This window comes from Primulina eburnea, chromosome 6 (assembly GCF_022965805.1).
Source record: "Primulina eburnea isolate SZY01 chromosome 6, ASM2296580v1, whole genome shotgun sequence".
Classification (NCBI taxonomy): domain Eukaryota; kingdom Viridiplantae; phylum Streptophyta; class Magnoliopsida; order Lamiales; family Gesneriaceae; genus Primulina; species Primulina eburnea.
Window position 1 is genome coordinate 2,455,267 of NC_133106.1, and position 23,817 is coordinate 2,479,083.

A 23,817-nucleotide genomic window follows, 5' to 3' on the forward strand; every position below is an offset into this window, starting at 1 on the left:
CCAATTCGGATAGGTTGCTTCGAACCAGAATCATCGTGTTTTTTCTTACATACCTCGTGCCAAATTGCCCAAGTCATCATTGCAAAAACTTCCATTCCCCCATAGATTTTAGGCTTTTATTATCAAGGAATCATCAACAAAAAAAATTGTTGAGAAATTCATTTACTTCATTATTTGTAACAGTTCTTTACTTTGGATGTTTCAGTTTATGAGGGTAGTATGGATCCGTGGTAGGCCATATTCAAGAAAAGAAGCCCTTTGAAGTTTGCTTAAGATTTTGAACACCATTTGCTTCCACAGGACTTTGACTTCATGGCAAAAAGAAGATGTAGTAGCTAGCATTAGCATGGCTCAGTCTGCACAAAGAACAAATTCCATTAATGAGAACATGTTGCGACAACATTACATAGTTTCTTTTCTGACACTTTGAGATAACACATTGACATCGAGTTTGATACTCAATCATACCAATCTCTCTTCCAGTTTAATATTTTAAAAAATCTAAGTGAGGTGTATTCAATTCAGAATTTTGATGACTTTTAATGACTATTTCAAATTACAGGCTTTTATGAATTTGATATATTTTTATTGACTTTTACAGAATCTCATAGATTTATAAACAGATTTATGTAGAAATTTTTTGCAAGATTTTTATAGACTTTTGTGAACTTATTTTTATAGAATTTTATAAATTTTGTATTTAACTATAACATATTATTTTTTTTAATAATTTCTTTGAACCAATAATTAATTGGTATATATAACATATTCAATTTGAAATAGTTTTTCAATATTTATATTGATAAATAAATGTACTTATTTAAAAATTAAATCATTTAATCCGTACATGTGTGTATATGTGGGTTTGTATGAATGTTTGTAAATTTTTAAAAATACATTAATTGATTAATTTGTAACCTTGTTTTTGAATTGATAATATACATGTGAAAAGAATATTATTTATCATTGTGTGGATACAATTTGTATAAAAATATCATAGCTTACATATTAATCGAAAATATAAGAACGAATTTTAAAAATCATGGTTGTTGCGAGGTTATTCAATTATTAAGAATTAAGCGACATATTTTTGGATCATCTTTTATTATTATTGAATATTACATTATTTTGTATAAATCATAAATTAAAAATCACAAAATCAATTCTAAAATTCAAAATTTCTTATGATATTAATAAAAATTTATTAAATGAATAATCAATAAAAAAATAAAAAATTTGAAAGAAAATATGAAAATATATATAGAGACACATTTCGAAAATTTGAGATAATGATATAAATTTTCGAAAATCATCTGTCTTTAAATATTGATGTTCATCTTATTCATTGTTGATATCACTTATGATGTTCCGATGCGATGTTACTTCGTTTATTTCCCTGATAAGTGATATCCCAACAACATTGAGCTCGAGTTTGTTACTCAATCGTAACAAATCTCTCTCCCAGTTGAATATTTAAAAAAATATCTAAGACTTAGTTTGGGAGTTGAGATTTGGAAGTAAAAAAAAGGGAAAGGAAATTTAAATTTTTTTGACGTTTGGGAGATTAAAATAGAAGAAAAAGAAAGGAAAATTTATTATGCATTTAGAAGAAACAAATTTCCTTCCTTCTTAATTTCTTTTTTCTTTCTCTCTTTCCATTATTTTTTCTCTCAACTTCCAAACTAAGCCTAAAAAAGTTTATTCACCTCCGATTTTAATTTTCTAAAAATTATATTATTTATTCACGCCAAATATATATTTTTTTATGTATTATATAATTCAAGCCATCGAAAATGATTTTTTTAATTAAAAAAAAAGCTCTTCAAACCAAGAGGTCAAAGCTTCGTGTGTGTGTATATATAGGCTACCTATATACTGCAAAATCGTTTGACCTTTTTCTTCTCCTCACTCGGCCGTTCTCTATTTCTTCCTCTCTTTCTGAATCCCATTTCATCATCATTATATATGCGTATATATATAGCTGTTCTCTATTTCTACTTCTCTTTCTGAATCCCATTTTCATCATCATTATATATATATATATATATGTATATATACACACAAAAACCAAACATGTAATAAACCATTCGTATCGACATATACAGTTTGTTTAAGATTGTTTTGTCACAGAAAAAATTAAATCTTTAGGTGTTTTTTCTAAAGATTAGATCAGCAAAATGGTGGAAACGAGGCGGAGCTCTTCTTCTAAGCGCCATCTTTCACTTTCTTCTCCACCATCTTCTTTGCCTGTCGGGAAACGACCCAAGGTTTGATTTTTTTTTTTTTTTTTCAGTTTGCTTCTTTTTTTTTTTTTTTTTCCCGTTTCGGGTTTATGTGGTTTTTAATTTCTGTCGGGTTTTCGTGCGCACAGTTGTCCGAGGCGTCTTCTTTATCTAAGGATGATTCGGTGTCTGCGGAGGAAGCGGTGGGTCCGGCGGCGGCGGGAAATGAATTTGCTAGAAATGATGGTGGATCGGATGAGCTTGCCGAAGGTGGCTGCCTAGAGAAATTAGAAGCTGTGGGGGCGGAGAAACCTCCGGAAGTGGTTGTTGAAAGTGAGACTTTAGTTTCTTGCTTTGGTGTGATATTTGAGCTGCATGTGGATTCATTTTTTCTAGTTCTGTTTTTTATGACTTTTTTATGTAAATCATTGGGTGTTCTTGATGTTTTTTTTTCTTCATGAAGTTTTCGCTAATTCTTGAGTTTACTCGATGATTTTTTTGGTGAATTATTGAATTTTTCAGTTGCGAATTGTGTGCTGTAAATGTAGGTAATTCTTTGATTGATGTGGAGAAAGTAAATTCCATTGTGCCGGTAGAGAATGGGAGGAATAAAAGTAAAATGAAATATAATGCTGGAGTTGCATGGGGAAAACTTATTTCACAGTGCTCGCAGGTAGGCTTATGCTTATTCAATCAATTTCATGATATTTCTCATTCTTTATTTTGATAAAATTTCATACTGACCCTTTACTGCAAAATACAACCCAGAATCCGCATGTTGTTATGCAGAGGCCTACTTTCACTGTTGGCCAAGGTAATCAATTTGACTTGCGGGTGCGTGATGCAGAAGTTAATAAATCCTGGTGTTGTCTGAAACAAATTGAGACAGAGGTAAATTTTATTATTTTCTTGTAGTTACCTTCAGGGATGTGACAACGGGAAGATTTGGCAGTCATCCCTCAGTTGAAAAAACAATCTCAAAATTTTGTGTTAAAGTTTTAAAAGTGCAAGTTTTGTCATCAGGTCGTTGAATACCCGCTTCCCTGGTTACCTTGGTTTTTGTATTTGAAAATATTTGTCCCTGTTCAGATTTTTATTGATTTGATGCCTATTGTGACATCAATTATTGTTGATCCTTAGGGAGGGATATCACTTACTTTACTTGAAATTACTGGAAAGAGTGGTTCTGTCAAAGTCAACGGAAAAAATTATTCTAAGGATTCCACCATTTACCTCAATGGTGGTGATGAGGTGGTTTTTAGCTCGACTGGGGAGCATTCTTATGTATCCTTTTGCCAAGATATAATTTCTGAGTTGCAGTATTTCTTAATAGATAGAATGTTCTGTGTATTTTTTTAACCTTACACCTGTCACTGCTTCCTCAACTTGCATCAGCAACAGTTTTCCTTGACTTAGTATAAGATTTTTCAGCAACTTTCCAATGACACTAGTTCTGCTATTAGTCTGCTGCCTTCAGCAAGCATGCTAGAATCCCATGGCAAGCCAATAAAAGGATTACAAACCGAGGCAAGATCAGGAGATCCTTCTGCTGTGGCTGTTGCATCAACACTTGCATCACTGTCTAATTTTCGGGAAGAGCTTTCTCTTGTTCCTCCATTACATAACAGCGAAGGTGTACAACAAGATTATGAATCGCCAACATTGCCTTTTTCTTGTGGGGTGTCAGAGAATCGTTTGGAGGATACCGTAATGAAGGAGGATAATTGTTTAGAGGATACCGTAATGAAGGACACTTCTGACCGAGAATATGGTCCATTGCTATCAGTTCGTGAGAAGAAAAGTGTTCCATCTCCTGATGTTGTCAATGGAAGTTTAAATCGTGACACACGGAGTGGGGAGATTGATATTGAAAACAATGACTTTAGACCAATTATGCAGGTTCTCGCTGGTTCGACAGTTTCTAAGTATGACATAAGTAGCAGCATATCTAAAATCCTCGATGAGCATAGGAAATTTGTAGATCGACAGAAGGGTGCTCACCCTCCTATTTCAGTATCATCAAGGCGCCAAGCATTTAAAGATGGCTTACAACAAGGACTGCTTGATTGCAAAAATTGTGGCATTTCATTTGAAAACTTTCCATATTACCTAAGGTAAATCATTCAAGTTATTTGTCAATGTCTTGTTATCTTTATACCTTCCTTCATCTCTGTCTGCACTTCCCCTGATGGATGGAACCAATCAAATTTTTAGTTATGTAGGCATATTAAACATGTGATATTAACTTCAATACTCGTTGAAAGGCTGAGGCTTCTGTTAACGTTCTGGCTGTTGAAGTATGTGAACAAATGCATTGTATAAACCTTGCTTTCTTCTTAAAAAATGGCTTGTAAAGTCTAAGTGAGACCAGTTGTTTGATTGAGAGGAGTTTATATTCAATATTTATGGCTATGTGTAACATGAATTGTTTAATTCTACATATGAAACGATCTATTGACTCAAAGGTTTGAACGTGAAAATTTCTGACTTACTGTTACTGTAATTTGAATGTGTGGTTAATGCACCCTGTTTTTTAACCTTTTCTTTTGCTTTGGTGTAGACTGTCATTATTCCTTTTACCATAGTTGGTTTTTCCTTCTTTGTTGTGCGGGTTTTAGCAATTTGTATGACTTTTGACAGTGAAGCCACGAAGAATGCCCTCATTGGATCGGCATACGTACATTTGAAGTGTAGCGAATTTGCAAAATTTGCTGCAGATCTTCCGACAGTGTGTCCAAGAATTTTATTATCTGGTCCTGCAGGTATAGCCCTGCATTTTGTGTTATATTATCGATATTTTCTTTTTCCTTCTTGATTGTGTCTGATTTTCTTTCAGGTTCTGAAATATATCAGGAAACCTTGATTAAGGCACTTGCTCAATATTTTGGTGCGAAGCTCCTAGTAGTTGATTCATTTATCCTGCCTGGGGTAAGCTTCCACCATTCTTATACGCAAGTGTGTGTATCTGTCTGTTTCCTTGATCAAGCAGTTCGTCTTATTTTGTTGTAAAATTTTGCTTTTTATATTCATTACAACAATAAAGTTTATTCAGGTACCAACTACAGGGGTGACTGATTGTATAAAGGAAAGTTCAAAGCCTGAGAGAGCACGTGTATATGCTAGACGGACATCACTACGGCTAAAGAAACCAGCATCAAGTGTAGAGAGAGATAATACTGGTGGTTCTATCATAAGCTCCCAGACTCCACCTAAGCAAGCAGCATATACGGCTCCATCGAAAAACCATGTTTTCAAGAAAGGTATCTCGTTCAAAGCCTTTATTGTTGGTTTGTTAGAGTGTGAGTTGGGAACCATATTATGTTTGATCAATTGCTTTATTTGTTGCAGGTGATCGGGTGAAATATGTGGGTTCGTTATTGTCAAGGTCTTCAGTGAGGTAAATAAGCTACATTCTAAAACTAAGCCATAATGTGACAAATCTGAAGTGATATCATCTCTATTTTTAAGTTTATGTTGTGTTCACTAACAAAATTGGCCATAAATATCAATGGATATTCTGAATTCTAGAAGTTCCTTGAAAATTCTCATTTTCTGCAATGTGTGTGCGTGTTCTGGAATTTTCTTCATTAAAACCCTCCAGGTGATCTCATTATCAGTTGCACCTATCTGTGATGAGTGCTGGTGAAAAGGTGGAGGTTATTCAATGTTTCTTCTCAGTGTTTCACTTGTCATACCTCTTGATTTTTAGAACATGCAGTTTTAGTAATTTGATGAGTATGATGTTTGATACTTACACAACTTTTTTGATGCCCTGAACAGATTATGGTATTGCACTAATTGACACGCTTGTGTTCTTATGTGCATCTGGTATAACACATGTTCTGTGCAGGGGTCCAATTTATGGTTACAGAGGCAAGGTTGTACTCCCCTCTAACGGAAGTACTTCAAAAATTGGGGTTCGATTCGATAAAACAATCCCAGATGGTACTAATCTTGGGGGTCTTTGTGAAGAAGATCACGGTTATCTTTGTTCCGGTAATTGTTTGCTTTTTTGTTTCTGATATTTCATTTTATACCCTTGAACATATCATCAATCCTGTTTTTGTGGGGGTTTTTTCAATGCAGCCTACCTATTATGCCTTGATAGCTCCATTGAGGATTTTGATAAGTTTGCCATAAATGAACTCTTCGAGGTAAACATTTTGCTTATAGTTTTATTTTGCAACTCTATAAAAGACTTATTCTTGGCTCTACTTCTCTGTTGAAGGGAAAAAATACGAATAATTGTTGAAATTTTACAGGTCGCTTCTCTGGAAAGTAAAAGTTCTCCATTAATTTTGTTTGTAAAAGACATTGAAAAGTCTGTGGTGGGAAGTTCTGCAGCCTATGCATTGCTCAAAACTAAACTCGAAAATTTACCGGAAAATCTCGTGGTAATAGCTTCTCATACTCAGACAGACAACAGAAAGGAGAATGTAAGTTAAGTGTTATTTAACATTTTTATTTTCCATTCGTCTCGTAGAATTAACATTAAACAACCTACCATGTGCTCCAGTCCCATCCTGGTGGATTGCTATTCACAAAATTTGGAAGCAACCAAACTGCGTTGCTCGACTTTACCTTTCCGGTAAGTCAAATAGAAAATGTTTACTTTCATTCTGTTTAAATGTGTATTTAAGTTTATTTAACAACCAATCAGAGATACAAAGTTGAGAAGATGATATTTGGCCATGCATGTTTTTGTCGTCTGATTCACTTATCCTAGATTGCTCATGAAACTGAATGAGTTGTTGTCCTTGATGTAGTTTAAATTTTATTTTATTTTTCAAGGATAATTTTGGTAGACTGAACGATAGAAGTAAAGAAACTCCAAAAACAGCGAAGCAGCTCAACCGTCTTTTCCCTAACAAAGTGACCATACAGATTCCTCAGGTAATCAAATGTTGGTTTCTATTTAATATGTAAGTCTATTGTTTAAATTCTAAGCAGGCTGTGAAAGTTGTTAAACTTTGACAGGATGAAACAGTACTATCGGACTGGAAAATGCAGTTGGATCGAGACATTGAAACAATGAAATCACAGTCAAATATTGTTAGCATTCGCTCCGTAAGTCACCTCTGTCTACTTCCCCTTTTTCTTGGCTACTCCCGTTGCTTCATTTACACGAGAATAGATTGGCAAGAACCCATAGAGTGATCCATGTGTTTTTTTTTTGTATAGAGCAACATGACATTAGTTTATAATTTTGAAATTTTGTTTGATTAACAATTTGCTGGGATATGCTCGCACTTTGATGTGAATTTTATAATTTTTTAGCATGTTATGTTGTTCTATTTTGTCATCTATAGCGCAACAATTGGGTGGTGGTATTATACCTACTCTTTAGTATTGATAATTTTAATTATAAAACATTGTAAATTCTCTCGCCAGTTTTATGTTTTATGACCGAATTATTTACCTTATGATTTTAAGCTATATGATTAAACTCGTTATCTATGTTCACATTACACGTTGAATCTCTTATTCATTTTCTTGTATGAATTCAGGTTATAAGTCGAGTTGGTCTCCTATGCCCTGATTTGGAAACTTTGAGCATCAAAGACCAAGCTTTGACTAGTGAAAGTCAGTTGACATCACACGACTTATAACTTCAAATTAGAGATGCTGTACTTAAAATCTTCTTTTAACACTATTGACTTGGTGTTGATAGGTGTTGAGAAAATAATTGGCTGGGCTCTATGTTATCATTTGATGCATTGTTCTAAGGTTTCTCTCAAAGAGTCAAAACTTGTCATTTCAAGTGAGAGGTGATTTTTTTTTTTACAAGAGTTTCACACTTAATTACAAAACTGAAAATCAGAATAACTGGAGATGTAAGAAAGGAAAATGACTAGCTGGTTTGGTTAGGCTCTTATTTATTTTTCTCTTTTGCTTTATATTGCAGTATCAGTTATGGGCTCAGCGTTCTGCTGGGTCTTCCAAATGAAGACAAGAGTTTGAAAAAATCTCTTAAGGTGAAAATTGCTGCCCCTGTATAACTTACTCATATAAAAATAATTAACTTGATGGTTTCCAGTTGTTTCATACAACCTGGGAAGAAGGTGAATGACTGCTTTATTTTCAGGATGTGGTTACTGAAAATGAATTTGAGAAGAGAATCCTCAGTGAAGTTATCCCACCTGGTGATATTGGTGTTACTTTTGATGACATCGGGGCGTTAGAAAATGTGAAAGAGATTTTGAAGGAATTGGTGATGTTGCCACTTCAAAGGCCAGAATTGTTCAGCAAAGGACAGTTGACAAAAGTAATTGAATTGTACTTATAGTGCATCTTTAGAAGTTTAGTCAATCCTCAACTATTGCTTTCGCAGCCATGCAAGGGAATATTGCTATTTGGACCACCTGGCACTGGTAAAACAATGCTAGCAAAAGCTGTTGCAACTGAAGCTGGTGCAAACTTCATCAACATATCAATGTCAAGCATCACGTCAAAAGTACATTATTTTTTGTGCTTGAGTTGTAATCTTTCTTGCCCGTTTTTCTTTTTTGGTTTTGATGATCAACATGTTCTATTTTTGTAAATAGTGGTTTGGTGAAGCAGAGAAATATGTGAAAGCAGTCTTCACGTTAGCTAGCAAAATTTCCCCTAGCGTTATTTTTGTGGATGAGGTTGGTATAATTCACCGATGCTTATTTTATTTTTCTCCTCAGCTTTTGCGTACTTCTTACTTGTATATGTTGCCATAGGTTGACAGCATGCTAGGCAGACGTGAAAATTCTGGAGAGCATGAAGCAATGCGCAAGATGAAGAACGAATTTATGGTGAACTGGGATGGTTTACGCACGAAGGACAAGGAACGAGTATTAGTGCTTGCCGCCACAAATAGACCTTTCGATCTTGACGAGGCTGTAATTAGGAGGCTCCCTCGGAGGTCCTTTTGCTGCTCGACCACTGAAATCTCTTTAGCGATTTACCAAACCATAAAGAAATAAGTTTTGATGTATTTAGGCAAAGGGAAACCAACTTTCACTTAATTTGTTTACATCTTGTACAGGCTGATGGTCAACTTGCCAGACTCTAGGAACCGAGAAAAAATTTTAAAGGTGATATTAGCCAAGGAAGAGTTGGATCCAAAATTTGATATCGAAGCAGTTGCTAAAATGACAGAAGGGTATTCGGGAAGTGATTTAAAGGTTGGAGCACCACTGTATATCACGGAGGAACTTTTATTTAAACTTACTATTTTACCAACGACTGCTATTCTATGTATTACTTAACAAATTCCTTAATTTTCGTATTTTTTTCCCAGAATCTGTGTGTAATGACTGCACATCGCCCCATTAGAGAAATTTTGGAGAAGGAGAAGAAGGTTTGTGCTCTGTCCTCATGAAGCTTTCAGGGCTATACCAATATTTGGGTTTCATGTTCTATCTAATGTGTCAAAATGATATGAAATAATGTAGGAGCAAGCCTTGGCTCAAGCAGAGAACAGGCCATTGCCAGCATTGCGTAGCAGCTCGGATATCCGTCCTCTGAGTATGGATGATTTTAAAGTTGCACATGATCAGGTATATTCACGAGAACCAGGGAATGTTGGGGCATCATCTAAAGTTACTCGTTATAGACCACACTGCTTACCAAATGCAATTGGTGTTGTTCAATCTACACTAGATGGCATCATTAATAAAACCATGTCCTTCTAAACAAGAATGTAGTATCTCATAAACCCGTACGAGGAACTGAAAACTATGTTGGTATTTTGTCATCAAAATGCAGGTACATGCAAGCGTTTCGTCTGAGTCACAAAACATGATCGAGCTCCTACAGTGGAACGACCAGTATGGAGAAGGCGGATCAAGAAAGAAGCAATCACTTAGCTACTTTATGTAGAGAAAGACTTTGCATATCTAATCGCCAACCATTTTCTTTTCCTTTGGGAAAATCTGTAGCTTTTGTAAATGTCTAAATTTTGAAGACTTAAAACGAAGTCTTGAGATTCATGCGCTACTTTTTATGTTTCGTGCACTTCTTTGTACGCTTCATACATTCCAAAAAATATTTAGTTTTTATTTTTATTATGAAACAATTCACCTGTTTTGAGTAATTCATTGTCTAATAATTGTGACTTGTGCTTCTAAACTTGACTCATTTATTCCAAAACCGGTCTAATCCAAAAAACTACTAGACTGGTTCGATTCTACTACCTTACAATTTGGAATTGGTTTAATGTAGTACGAAGTTGGTCGGGTAACATAACACGTTTAGCACTATATTTCAGAAATGTCTAATTTCATTCGAAGATGACACAATTAAATTTCACTGTGTCACAATAATGGAGGTGCAATTAATGAGCACGTATTTGTTGAAAACATAAAAAAAAATAGAAGACGTGTTCTGAAAATTTGCAAATGGAAGGAAATTTCCTACACGTAGTTTCACCCCTCATTCTGAAATCATCTATTCATTGAGTTTTTTTTATCATCTTATAGCATTTGAGTGTTTATTTTTATATATTTGTGAGGTGTTTGTTCTATTGTATTAAGAGGGTGTGTTCTTTTTAGAAACAGAGTGATTTGTTGTACACCATAAAATATTATAGTAGGATTCTTCTCATCTTGTATGTGATTTTTATTTTAATAATTTTTAAGGGTTTTCCACGAAAATCTCGGTGTCCAGTTTTTATACTTTATTTTCATATTATTATCTCAAGTTGTCGTACGTGGGACCAACAAGTGATATCAGAGCCTTGGTTTAAAATTTCTTAAAATTCTAAGTATGTTCTTAAAATTCTGAGTATGTTATGTGGTTGCAGTCTAGACTGATCTTTCACATCAGAAATTATTTTTTGAGATTTTTTTATTAAGGCGAGATTATTTTGTCCAGTTTACTAAATTGTTGTAGACATAATGACGGACATGTACGATATAACAAATTTCAATTGAAGAAATTTTATGTTGTGAAAAATAAAGATACAAGCATTTTTCAGAAAGGACAATTGCTTGGCGGCTATTAGAGATAGATCGGTGAAAATTACGGACGATGGAAAGTGGAATGAGATGATGATAACGTTGTTGCCAATTTACACTTGGCTATAGCAGACGAAGTACTGTCAAGTATCTCTGAGATATAAACAGTAAAAGTTATCTAGGATACTCTGACAAAGATGTACGATATCAAGTCACTACACAACATGATTTTCTAAAGAGAAGACTTTATACTCTTCGGATGGTGGAATCTTCATCGATGACCGGACATATTAATAGACTAAATACTCTATTTGCCCAACTCACTTCTATGATGCATAAAATAGAGGAACATGAACGTGCAGAGCTTTTACTTCAAAGTCTACCAGATTCATATGATCAACTTATCATCAACATAACCAACAATATTTTTTATGAGCTTTCTAAAATTCGACGATTTTTTAACTGCGGTTATCGGAGAAGAAAGCCGGCGCAAGAATAAGGAAGATAGGTTGGTAACATCGAAGTAGACAAAGGCTTTACCGATGATAAGAGGAAGATTTATGGACCGTGACTCTAGTGGGAGCCAAAGACGAGGTAAATAAAAGTCAAGAAGTAAGAAGAAAAATATTTATTATTTCAAATGTGGCGGTAAATTGTACTTCAAGAAAGAATGTACGAGTATCGATAAGAGTTCTCAAGGAAATGTTGTCAGTACTTCAGGCCATGGTGAAATTTTATTCAGCGAAGCGGCAACAATTACAGAAGGTAGACAAATATTTTGTGACACATGGATTATGGATTCAGGAGCAACGTGTCACATGACATCTCGAAGAGAATGGTTTGACCATATGAACCTGTCTCAGGAGGATCTGTATTCATGAGAAATGACCATGCCTTGGAAATCGCTGGGGTCGGTACTATCAAAATAAAAATGTTTGATGTCACCATTCGCATCATACAAAAGGTACGGCATGTGAAGGGACTGACAAAAAATATTTTGTAATTGGGGAAATTGGATGAAATCGGGTGCAAAACTTTTATCGAGAATGAGATCATGAAAATTGTGCAACATGTGTTTGTTGTTATGAAGGCGGAAAAAGTCGCTGCAAATATGTATGCACTTTTGGGAGAAATACACAAAGAGGTAGAACTAGCTGTCACATCAATTGGTTCAGGAGAAGAGTTAACAGTGTTGTGGCATAGAAAGCTCGGGCATATGTCATGTAACGCCCCGAAAATTTTAAAGTTCACGTAAACCTCATGCGTGCAATTATTAAATGCTTTTGTATTTTAATTAATTGTTGGGATTGCATTAATTGATTATGTGGTGCATAATTGACATGTTTAAAATAGATTTTTCTTCATGATTGCATAAAATGGTATTTTTAGGAATATTCAAGCGACGATCGAGGAACGGGGACGAGGGCTGAAAATGTAAAATGATTTTTATTAAATATTTGTTTTTAATTATTTAAAGGATTTTTATTAAGTAATTATTTTTAAGTATTTAAAAAGTGGTCGATGTTTTTAAGTAAATTTTGAAAGTATCGTTTTGTGAGGTGATTTTATACGTCGGAACGTAAATTTTATCGGTATTGGATTTTTAAATAAAATGCGAGCTTTCGAGCTACCCGGCTAATAAATTCACATTTATTTTCAAAAGAAAACTTTTTTAATCTTTTTAATTATTTTATTTAAAAGTTTAGTCAATTTAATTGGGCTTTAATTTTGGCTTAATAGGCCTAAAATCTAGATTAGGATTTCTTTAGTATTTAAAAAGCAATTTGATCAAAACCTAGGCGAATCTGGCACAAAGAATTCGGCCACCTAGTTTCTCAAATTTGAAACTCTCTCATTCAAAGACACACACACACACACGGCAGTATATTTTTCCCTGGAGTGAAAAGCTTGCATCAGCCGTGAGGTTGTGGGGTGTTCGAGAGTTCCTTGCTGCGTCGTCCCTCCCGTTCTTCGTCGTCGTCGATTATCCGAGCGTTTTTAACGCAAAGGCACACCCTAATCTCCTTTGTTCATCCATCATATCATATTATGTCTTGAATTAGTGTATGCATGAGAATCATGAAATATTATTCAGAATTTTCGGAATTCACCTTGTACATGCTTTAAACTTTTGATGTTTATGCATAAACTCATGTCTTGTGTATAATAAGGGGCTGCCATGATGGTAAGATTTGTTATAGTAATATGTGTTCACGTGGGTAGAGAATTCTAGACACACCCAACACCACCGAAGTAAGGAACAAAGAAAGGGAAACAAGAACTTGCAAATAAAAACTTACGTGAACTGCTGTCATGGGTAGGGGCTTCGGGTTTTGTTTGTGCAGGGGCTGGGGCTGGTTGGCTGGTTCAGGGGGCTAGCCAAGATCATGGGAGAGGTGGGGCGAGAGTCCTAGCCATGCTAGGACTCGAGCTGAGAGGCGGCGAAGAGTCCTTCGCGAGAAGGACTCTACCCGAGAAGCTGCACCTCACGGTGCAGTCTTCATGCGACTGGTTAGGGGGATGGGGCTCGGCCCAGGGCTTGGGGGCTGGGCTAGGAAGGTTCACTAGGGTCCTAAGTAAGGGTTCATGGGTTGGGTTCGATCGGGTAGTTAGCGGCTGGGCTCACACGAGCATGAACATCAAGTGCATGCAAAGGGTGCTCTCGGCCATCACTAACAGCAGCTTTAGGCGACACGTTTTTGGGTTTTGGGGCGTTTCCTTGTCAAACTTAGCGTCCAGTAGGTAACTTTAACATGTTGGGCACCTTTTGGCTCGATATGGTTCGGGGTGAACTCGATAAAATTAAGAGATGGCTTGGGGTTGAAGTTTAGGTGTCAAAACGAGTCTTAAAATAAAGAATTTTTGGAAAACGACTCACGGGGGTCGAGTCGTGATCCATAAGGGCTAAAATAATATAAAAAGACTAAATTTAGAATTTAGGAATTTTATATTAACGTTTAGTATTTTTCGGGATTAAAACACTGTTAAAATCACTAATAAAAGATAAATTGAAAAAGTCTAAGTTGTAAGCCAAATAAAATTACAAAAAAATTCACGTAAGCTTAAATAATTATTTGGGACATGTTAGAGTCATGAAATCAAGAAAAGTATCGAAAACGAAAAATGTCGAGTCCAGGGGTAAAACGGTCATTTTACACCGGGAAATTAGTAAAGGTCATGGCAGTGCCCTATTTGCTGTTTTATATGTTAACATGGAATTTTAAATGTATATGGATGTTTTTATGATGTCTTATGCCAAAATGCTATTTTTAAAGGATTATGGAATTTTAAATGTCTATGGATTTTTTTTATGATGAAACGTTAACGTAAAAGACATGCTGCATGCGTGGTTTAAAATGAAAAAAAATGTTATACGCATGATTTTTATTCAGTGATGATAACATGTTGAATGATGTGAATGGATTGTGACTAACACGATGATATGTTGGAGATATCGTGAGGGTTATGGTCCCAGTGGGAGCCCGACGATCGTATTTCCTCGGACACGGACATGTATATGTATATGATGATATGATATTACGTAAGGCCAGGGCCCAGTTGACCGGTGAGAGTGTTGCTGGTGTCCCCCGCCGCCCAGTACTGTGGTTACATGTAGATGGATCCATCGCCTAACACGTATATGAAAGTCACAATCAACGATCTGAATTCAACAAACACGAACATGAACATGAATACGAATATGAATATGGATACGAATATGGACATGAATATGAATATGTTTAAGTGATATGTTTATGCCTTTTGAAAATGTTTTTATGCATCACGAAAATGTTTACGAAAACGTTTATGTTTAAAGTTTATGCATTTTCATGAAAACGATATTTTAAGTATAAGTATTTTTCACCGTTATATGTTAACTTTATTATGTATTACTCGTTATAAAGATTATGGTGTGTTGAGTCTTTAGACTCACTAGGTGTGATGGATGCACGTGGTTCTGAGGAAGGTCTTGATGAGTGATACTACTGGACTGATGGCGCACACAACCCGAGGACCAGCGCATTATTTTCCGCATTACGTTTTATGATTTCTTTTAAAGATTTTAAGACCATTTATTTACGCTTTTGAGAGGTTTTTGGAGAGTTTAGTATGGGCTACACTTTTCAACATTTATTGCTTTTTAGGTTTGGTAAAACGTTTTACGATTTCTGGTTTGACTATCCCCTTTCAATTTTCAAATACTAGTTGGATGATTTACTTTAAAAGGGTGCAAGATTATTTTTATGTGCATGTGCATGCAATGACCGAAAATGTGAGAGATTTAAAAAAAAAAAAATTTTTTTTACTAGTACTTTTAAAGCAATAAAAGATGAGGACGTTTCAGTTGGTATCAGAGCAGAGGTTCCTGTAAAGGGTTGTGCCACCATCAGCGCCGGGAAGATCAGTCGTCATGCCTCTAAGTTGTAAGTTTTACATGCTTTATGTGATTTTATGATGTTACCTGCATGAGTACATGACTTATATGTTTACGTCACATGTTTAATAGTTTTATGATAATTTTTGATTTATATGCTTTATGATTTTTATACGTGATATGAAATGAAAAATTATTTTATTTTAACGCATGTTGGTTTGTGGTGGAATTGGATTATGTCGATTTTTGGGTTTTAGTATTGACGTTCTAATTTTTGGGCTATAAGATAATCGAGAATATCATGAATTCTTTGGGACACGTAGATTTTCTGAGAAAATATTTATGATTCATGGTTACTAGTCGAATTAATTTTTGGGAATTAGACGTAAGGAATGATTATTCGAGGATTACAACGACTTTAAGAATAATAAAATAGATAAATTGGGATTTTAAGTTGATGAAAGGCGAGATTGGTTATAGAAATTTATTTTTGGGTAAATAAGTTTAAGTTTATTCAAACTATGTTATGGGAAACCGTAGAAGGAAATTACAAATGATAAAAACTTATGGGTTAATATTAGGATTTTCGAAATTCAAGACCAATTAGGATGATTTTTGAGGAAATTAAGATGTTATTTTGCAAATATTGAGGAATTTGAGGACTAGTTTAGCAATAAGTGCGAATTAAATGGTTTAATTAGTAAGAATTTTGAGGATTTAGACTTTTAAGAATATTTGGAACATAGGGATATCTTGGGTTATAATGTTTTAAGGAATGTTAAATCAAAGATTTTAAGGATGAAACAATAGTAGGCTTGAAAAATCTAAGAATTTGAATGTGTGTTTGGGATTTTAAGATGTAAATTGATAGTTGATGAATATTTTGGGTATAGAATAAGGAAAATAATATACGATAAGTTTGATTGTCTATCTTTTAATATTGGGGATCGTAAGAAAAATTGAAATTCGAGGTTATAATAGTAACGGCACTTAGTCTTTATGGGTCTTTTTAAGTTGCGATTTGAAAATAAGGATTTCGAAGAAAAATTTATTGGGATAAAGAGACGTAAGGACATTCTAGAGTTTAAGTTCTATCAGAATAAGCGCAGCGGAAGTGTGGATTTTTGGGATACTAGAACTAAGTATAACTTTGGGTTATTAAGGATAAGCGAATTTCGAGGACGAAATTCAATTTAAGGGGGGAAGATTGTAACGCCTCGAAAATTTTAAAGTTCACGTAAACCTCATGCGCGCAATTATTAAATGCTTTTGTATTTTAATTAATTGTTGGGATTGCATTAATTGATTATGTGGTGCATAATTGACATGTTTAAAATAGATTTTTCTTCATGATTGCATAAAATGGTATTTTTAGGAATATTCAAGCGACGATCGAGGAACGGGGACGAGGGCTGAAAATGTAAAATGATTTTTATTAAATATTTGTTTTTAATTATTTAAAGGATTTTTATTAAGTAATTATTTTTAAGTATTTAAAAAGTGGTCGATGTTTTTAAGTAAATTTTGAAAGTATCGTTTTGTGAGGTGATTTTATACGCCGGAACGTAAATTTTATCGGTATTGGATTTTTAAATAAAATGCGAGCTTTCGAGCTACCCGGCTAATAAATTCACATTTATTTTCAAAAGAAAACTTTTTTAATCTTTTTAATTATTTTATTTAAAAGTTTAGTCAATTTAATTGGGCTTTAATTTTGGCTTAATAGGCCTAAAATCTAGATTAGGATTTCTTTAGTATTTAAAAAGCAATTTGATCAAAACCTAGGCGAATCTGGCACAAAGAATTCGGCCACCTAGTTTCTCAAATTTGAAACTCTCTCATTCAAAGACACACACACACACACGGCAGTATATTTTTCCCTGGAGTGAAAAGCTTGCATCAGCCGTGAGGTTGTGGGGTGTTCGAGAGTTCCTTGCTGCGTCGTCCCTCCCGTTCTTCGTCGTCGTCGATTATCCGAGCGTTTTTAACGCAAAGGCACACCCTAATCTCCTTTGCTCATCCATCATATCATATTATGTCTTGAATTAGTGTATGCATGAGAATCATGAAATATTATTCAGAATTTTCGGAATTCACCTTGTACATGCTTTAAACTTTTGATGTTTATGCATAAACTCATGTCTTGTGTATAATAAGGGGCTGCCATGATGGTAAGATTTGTTATAGTAATATGTGTTCACGTGGGTAGAGAATTCTAGACACACCCAACACCACCGAAGTAAGGAACAAAGAAAGGGAAACAAGAACTTGCAAATAAAAACTTACGTGAACTGCTGTCATGGGTAGGGGCTTCGGGTTTTGTTTGTGCAGGGGCTGGGGCTGGTTGGCTGGTTCAGGGGGCTAGCCAAGATCATGGGAGAGGTGGGGCGAGAGTCCTAGCCATGCTAGGACTCGAGCTGAGAGGCGGCGAAGAGTCCTTCGCGAGAAGGACTCTACCCGAGAAGCTGCACCTCACGGTGCAGTCTTCATGCGACTGGTTAGGGGGATGGGGCTCGGCCCAGGGCTTGGGGGCTGGGCTAGGAAGGTTCACTAGGGTCCTAAGTAAGGGTTCATGGGTTGGGTTCGATCGGGTAGTTAGCGGCTGGGCTCACACGAGCATGAACATCAAGTGCATGCAAAGGGTGCTCTCGGCCATCACTAACAGCAGCTTTAGGCGACACGTTTTTGGGTTTTGGGGCGTTTCCTTGTCAAACTTAGCGTCCAGTAGGTAACTTTAACATGTTGGGCACCTTTTGGCTCGATATGGTTCGGGGTGAACTCGATAAAATTAAGAGATGGCTTGGGGTTGAAGTTTAGGTGTCAAAACGAGTCTTAAAATAAAGAATTTTTGGAAAACGACTCACGGGGGTCGAGTCGTGATCCATAAGGGCTAAAATAATATAAAAAGACTAAATTTAGAATTTAGGAATTTTATATTAACGTTTGGTATTTTTCGGGATTAAAACACTGTTAAAATCACTAATAAAAGATAAATTGAAAAAGTCTAAGTTGTAAGCCAAATAAAATTACAAAAAAATTCACGTAAGCTTAAATAATTATTTGGGACATGTTAGAGTCATGAAATCAAGAAAAGTATCGAAAACGAAAAATGTCGAGTCCAGGGGTAAAACGGTCATTTTACACCGGGAAATTAGTAAAGGTCATGGCAGTGCCCTATTTGCTGTTTTATATGTTAACATGGAATTTTAAATGTATATGGATGTTTTTATGATGTCTTATGCCAAAATGCTATTTTTAAAGGATTATGGAATTTTAAATGTCTATGGATTTTTTTTATGATGAAACGTTAACGTAAAAGACATGCTGCATGCGTGGTTTAAAATGAAAAAAAATGTTATACGCATGATTTTTATTCAGTGATGATAACATGTTGAATGATGTGAATGGATTGTGACTAACACGATGATATGTTGGAGATATCGTGAGGGTTATGGTCCCAGTGGGAGCCCGACGATCGTATTTCCTCGGACACGGACATGTATATGTATATGATGATATGATATTACGTAAGGCCAGGGCCCAGTTGACCGGTGAGAGTGTTGCTGGTGTCCCCCGCCGCCCAGTACTGTGGTTACATGTAGATGGATCCATCGCCTAACACGTATATGAAAGTCACAATCAACGATCTGAATTCAACAAACACGAACATGAACATGAATACGAATATGAATATGGATACGAATATGGACATGAATATGAATATGTTTAAGTGATATGTTTATGCCTTTTGAAAATGTTTTTATGCATCACGAAAATGTTTACGAAAACGTTTATGTTTAAAGTTTATGCATTTTCATGAAAACGATATTTTAAGTATAAGTATTTTTCACCGTTATATGTTAACTTTATTATGTATTACTCGTTATAAAGATTATGGTGTGTTGAGTCTTTAGACTCACTAGGTGTGATGGATGCACGTGGTTCTGAGGAAGGTCTTGATGAGTGATACTACTGGACTGATGGCGCACACAACCCGAGGACCAGCGCATTATTTTCCGCATTACGTTTTATGATTTCTTTTAAAGATTTTAAGACCATTTATTTACGCTTTTGAGAGGTTTTTGGAGAGTTTAGTATGGGCTACACTTTTCAACATTTATTGCTTTTTAGGTTTGGTAAAACGTTTTACGATTTCTGGTTTGACTATCCCCTTTCAATTTTCAAATACTAGTTGGATGATTTACTTTAAAAGGGTGCAAGATTATTTTTATGTGCATGTGCATGCAATGACCGAAAATGTGAGAGATTTAAAAAAAAAAAAAATTTTTTTACTAGTACTTTTAAAGCAATAAAAGATGAGGACGTTTCAGTTGGTATCAGAGCAGAGGTTCCTGTAAAGGGTTGTGCCACCATCAGCGCCGGGAAGATCAGTCGTCAAGCCTCTAAGTTGTAAGTTTTACATGCTTTATGTGATTTTATGATGTTACCTGCATGAGTACATGACTTATATGTTTACGTCACATGTTTAATAGTTTTATGATAATTTTTGATTTATATGCTTTATGATTTTTATACGTGATATGAAATGAAAAATTATTTTATTTTAACGCATGTTGGTTTGTGGTGGAATTGGATTATGTCGATTTTTGGGTTTTAGTATTGACGTTCTAATTTTTGGGCTATAAGATAATCGAGAATATCATGAATTCTTTGGGACACGTAGATTTTCTGAGAAAATATTTATGATTCATGGTTACTAGTCGAATTAATTTTTGGGAATTAGACGTAAGGAATGATTATTCGAGGATTACAACGACTTTAAGAATAATAAAATAGATAAATTGGGATTTTAAGTTGATGAAAGGCGAGATTGGTTATAGAAATTTATTTTTGGGTAAATAAGTTTAAGTTTATTCAAACTATGTTATGGGAAACCGTAGAAGGAAATTACAAATGATAAAAACTTATGGGTTAATATTAGGATTTTCGAAATTCAAGACCAATTAGGATGATTTTTGAGGAAATTAAGATGTTATTTTGCAAATATTGAGGAATTTGAGGACTAGTTTAGCAATAAGTGCGAATTAAATGGTTTAATTAGTAAGAATTTTGAGGATTTAGACTTTTAAGAATATTTGGAACATAGAGATATCTTGGGTTATAATGTTTTAAGGAATGTTAAATCAAAGATTTTAAGGATGAAACAATAGTAGGCTTGAAAAATCTAAGAATTTGAATGTGTGTTTGGGATTTTAAGATGTAAATTGATAGTTGATGAATATTTTGGGTATAGAATAAGGAAAATAATATACGATAAGTTTGATTGTCTATCTTTTAATATTGGGGATCGTAAGAAAAATTGAAATTCGAGGTTATAATAGTAACGGCACTTAGTCTTTATGGGTCTTTTTAAGTTGCGATTTGAAAATAAGGATTTCGAAGAAAAATTTATTGGGATAAAGAGACGTAAGGACATTCTAGAGTTTAAGTTCTATCAGAATAAGCGCAGCGGAATTGTGGATTTTTGGGATACTAGAACTAAGTATAACTTTGGGTTATTAAAGATAAGCGAATTTCGAGGACGAAATTCAATTTAAGGGGGGAAGATTGTAACGCCTCGAAAATTTTAAAGTTCACGTAAACCTCATGCGCGCAATTATTAAATGCTTTTGTATTTTAATTAATTGTTGGGATTGCATTAATTGATTATGTGGTGCATAATTGACATGTTTAAAATAGATTTTTCTTCATGATTGCATAAAATGGTATTTTTAGGAATATTCAAGCGACGATCGAGGAACGGGGACGAGGGCTGAAAATGTAAAATGATTTTTATTAAATATTTGTTTTTAATTATTTAAAGGATTTTTATTAAGTAATTATTTTTAAGTATTTAAAAAGTGGTCGATGTTTTTAAGTAAATTTTGAAAGTATCGTTTTGTGAGGTGATTTTATACGCCGGAACGTAAATTTTATCGGTATTGGATTTTTAAATAAAATGCGAGCTTTCGAGCTACCCGGCTAATAAATTCACATTTATTTTCAAAAGAAAACTTTTTTAATCTTTTTAATTATTTTATTTAAAAGTTTAGTCAATTTAATTGGGCTTTAATTTTGGCTTAATAGGCCTAAAATCTAGATTAGGATTTCTTTAGTATTTAAAAAGCAATTTGATCAAAACCTAGGCGAATCTGGCACAAAGAATTCGGCCACCTAGTTTCTCAAATTTGAAACTCTCTCATTCAAAGACACACACACACACACGGCAGTATATTTTTCCCTGGAGTGAAAAGCTTGCATCAGCCGTGAGGTTGTGGGGTGTTCGAGAGTTCCTTGCTGCGTCGTCCCTCCCGTTCTTCGTCGTCGTCGATTATCCGAGCGTTTTTAACGCAAAGGCACACCCTAATCTCCTTTGCTCATCCATCATATCATATTATGTCTTGAATTAGTGTATGCATGAGAATCATGAAATATTATTCAGAATTTTCGGAATTCACCTTGTACATGCTTTAAACTTTTGATGTTTATGCATAAACTCATGTCTTGTGTATAATAAGGGGCTGCCATGATGGTAAGATTTGTTATAGTAATATGTGTTCACGTGGGTAGAGAATTCTAGACACACCCAACACCACCGAAGTAAGGAACAAAGAAAGGGAAACAAGAACTTGCAAATAAAAACTTACGTGAACTGCTGTCATGGGTAGGGGCTTCGGGTTTTGTTTGTGCAGGGGCTGGGGCTGGTTGGCTGGTTCAGGGGGCTAGCCAAGATCATGGGAGAGGTGGGGCGAGAGTCCTAGCCATGCTAGGACTCGAGCTGAGAGGCGGCGAAGAGTCCTTCGCGAGAAGGACTCTACCCGAGAAGCTGCACCTCACGGTGCAGTCTTCATGCGACTGGTTAGGGGGATGGGGCTCGGCCCAGGGCTTGGGGGCTGGGCTAGGAAGGTTCACTAGGGTCCTAAGTAAGGGTTCATGGGTTGGGTTCGATCGGGTAGTTAGCGGCTGGGCTCACACGAGCATGAACATCAAGTGCATGCAAAGGGTGCTCTCGGCCATCACTAACAGCAGCTTTAGGCGACACGTTTTTGGGTTTTGGGGCGTTTCCTTGTCAAACTTAGCGTCCAGTAGGTAACTTTAACATGTTGGGCACCTTTTGGCTCGATATGGTTCGGGGTGAACTCGATAAAATTAAGAGATGGCTTGGGGTTGAAGTTTAGGTGTCAAAACGAGTCTTAAAATAAAGAATTCTTGGAAAACGACTCACGGGGGTCGAGTCGTGATCCATAAGGGCTAAAATAATATAAAAAGACTAAATTTAGAATTTAGGAATTTTATATTAACGTTTGGTATTTTTCGGGATTAAAACACTGTTAAAATCACTAATAAAAGATAAATTGAAAAAGTCTAAGTTGTAAGCCAAATAAAATTACAAAAAAATTCACGTAAGCTTAAATAATTATTTGGGACATGTTAGAGTCATGAAATCAAGAAAAGTATCGAAAACGAAAAATGTCGAGTCCAGGGGTAAAACGGTCATTTTACACCGGGAAATTAGTAAAGGTCATGGCAGTGCCCTATTTGCTGTTTTATATGTTAACATGGAATTTTAAATGTATATGGATGTTTTTATGATGTCTTATGCCAAAATGCTATTTTTAAAGGATTATGGAATTTTAAATGTCTATGGATTTTTTTTATGATGAAACGTTAACGTAAAAGACATGCTGCATGCGTGGTTTAAAATGAAAAAAAATGTTATACGCATGATTTTTATTCAGTGATGATAACATGTTGAATGATGTGAATGGATTGTGACTAACACGATGATATGTTGGAGATATCGTGAGGGTTATGGTCCCAGTGGGAGCCCGACGATCGTATTTCCTCGGACACGGACATGTATATGTATATGATGATATGATATTACGTAAGGCCAGGGCCCAGTTGACGGGTGAGAGTGTTGCTGGTGTCCCCCGCCGCCCAGTACCTGTGGTTACATGTAGATGGATCCATCGCCTAACACGTATATGAAAGTCACAATCAACGATCTGAATTCAACAAACACGAACATGAACATGAATACGAATATGAATATGGATACGAATATGGACATGAATATGAATATGTTTAAGTGATATGTTTATGCCTTTTGAAAATGTTTTTATGCATCACGAAAATGTTTACGAAAACGTTTATGTTTAAAGTTTATGCATTTTCATGAAAACGATATTTTAAGTATAAGTATTTTTCACCGTTATATGTTAACTTTATTATGTATTACTCGTTATAAAGATTATGGTGTGTTGAGTCTTTAGACTCACTAGGTGTGATG

The 23,817-nt window shown here is 35.1% G+C and overlaps 1 protein-coding gene across 2 annotated transcripts; it reads left to right on the plus strand.

Annotated features, from left to right (window-relative positions):
- The first annotated feature begins 1,896 nt into the window (after window positions 1-1,896).
- On the plus strand, window positions 1,897-10,239 carry LOC140833756 (uncharacterized). Of its 2 annotated transcripts, XM_073198131.1 has the most exons (27): window positions 1,897-2,267; window positions 2,372-2,555; window positions 2,771-2,895; window positions 2,991-3,113; window positions 3,363-3,506; window positions 3,645-4,336; window positions 4,863-4,984; window positions 5,059-5,150; window positions 5,275-5,482; window positions 5,571-5,619; window positions 6,073-6,218; window positions 6,309-6,376; window positions 6,485-6,658; window positions 6,739-6,810; window positions 7,014-7,115; window positions 7,200-7,289; window positions 7,730-7,805; window positions 7,894-7,990; window positions 8,128-8,197; window positions 8,308-8,487; window positions 8,554-8,676; window positions 8,768-8,851; window positions 8,930-9,114; window positions 9,238-9,376; window positions 9,493-9,552; window positions 9,647-9,751; window positions 9,960-10,239. In XM_073198131.1, the coding sequence occupies exons 1-27, from the start codon at window positions 2,178-2,180 to the stop codon at window positions 10,071-10,073; spliced, it is 3,714 nt and encodes a 1,237-aa protein (XP_073054232.1). In that variant the 5' UTR covers window positions 1,897-2,177; the 3' UTR covers window positions 10,074-10,239. The 2 variants fall into 2 exon arrangements, with proteins under 2 accessions (XP_073054232.1, XP_073054233.1); XM_073198132.1 differs by lacking the exons at window positions 7,730-7,805; window positions 7,894-7,990 and having other exon boundaries at window positions 7,200-7,264.
- Window positions 10,240-23,817: the final 13,578 nt, after the last annotated feature.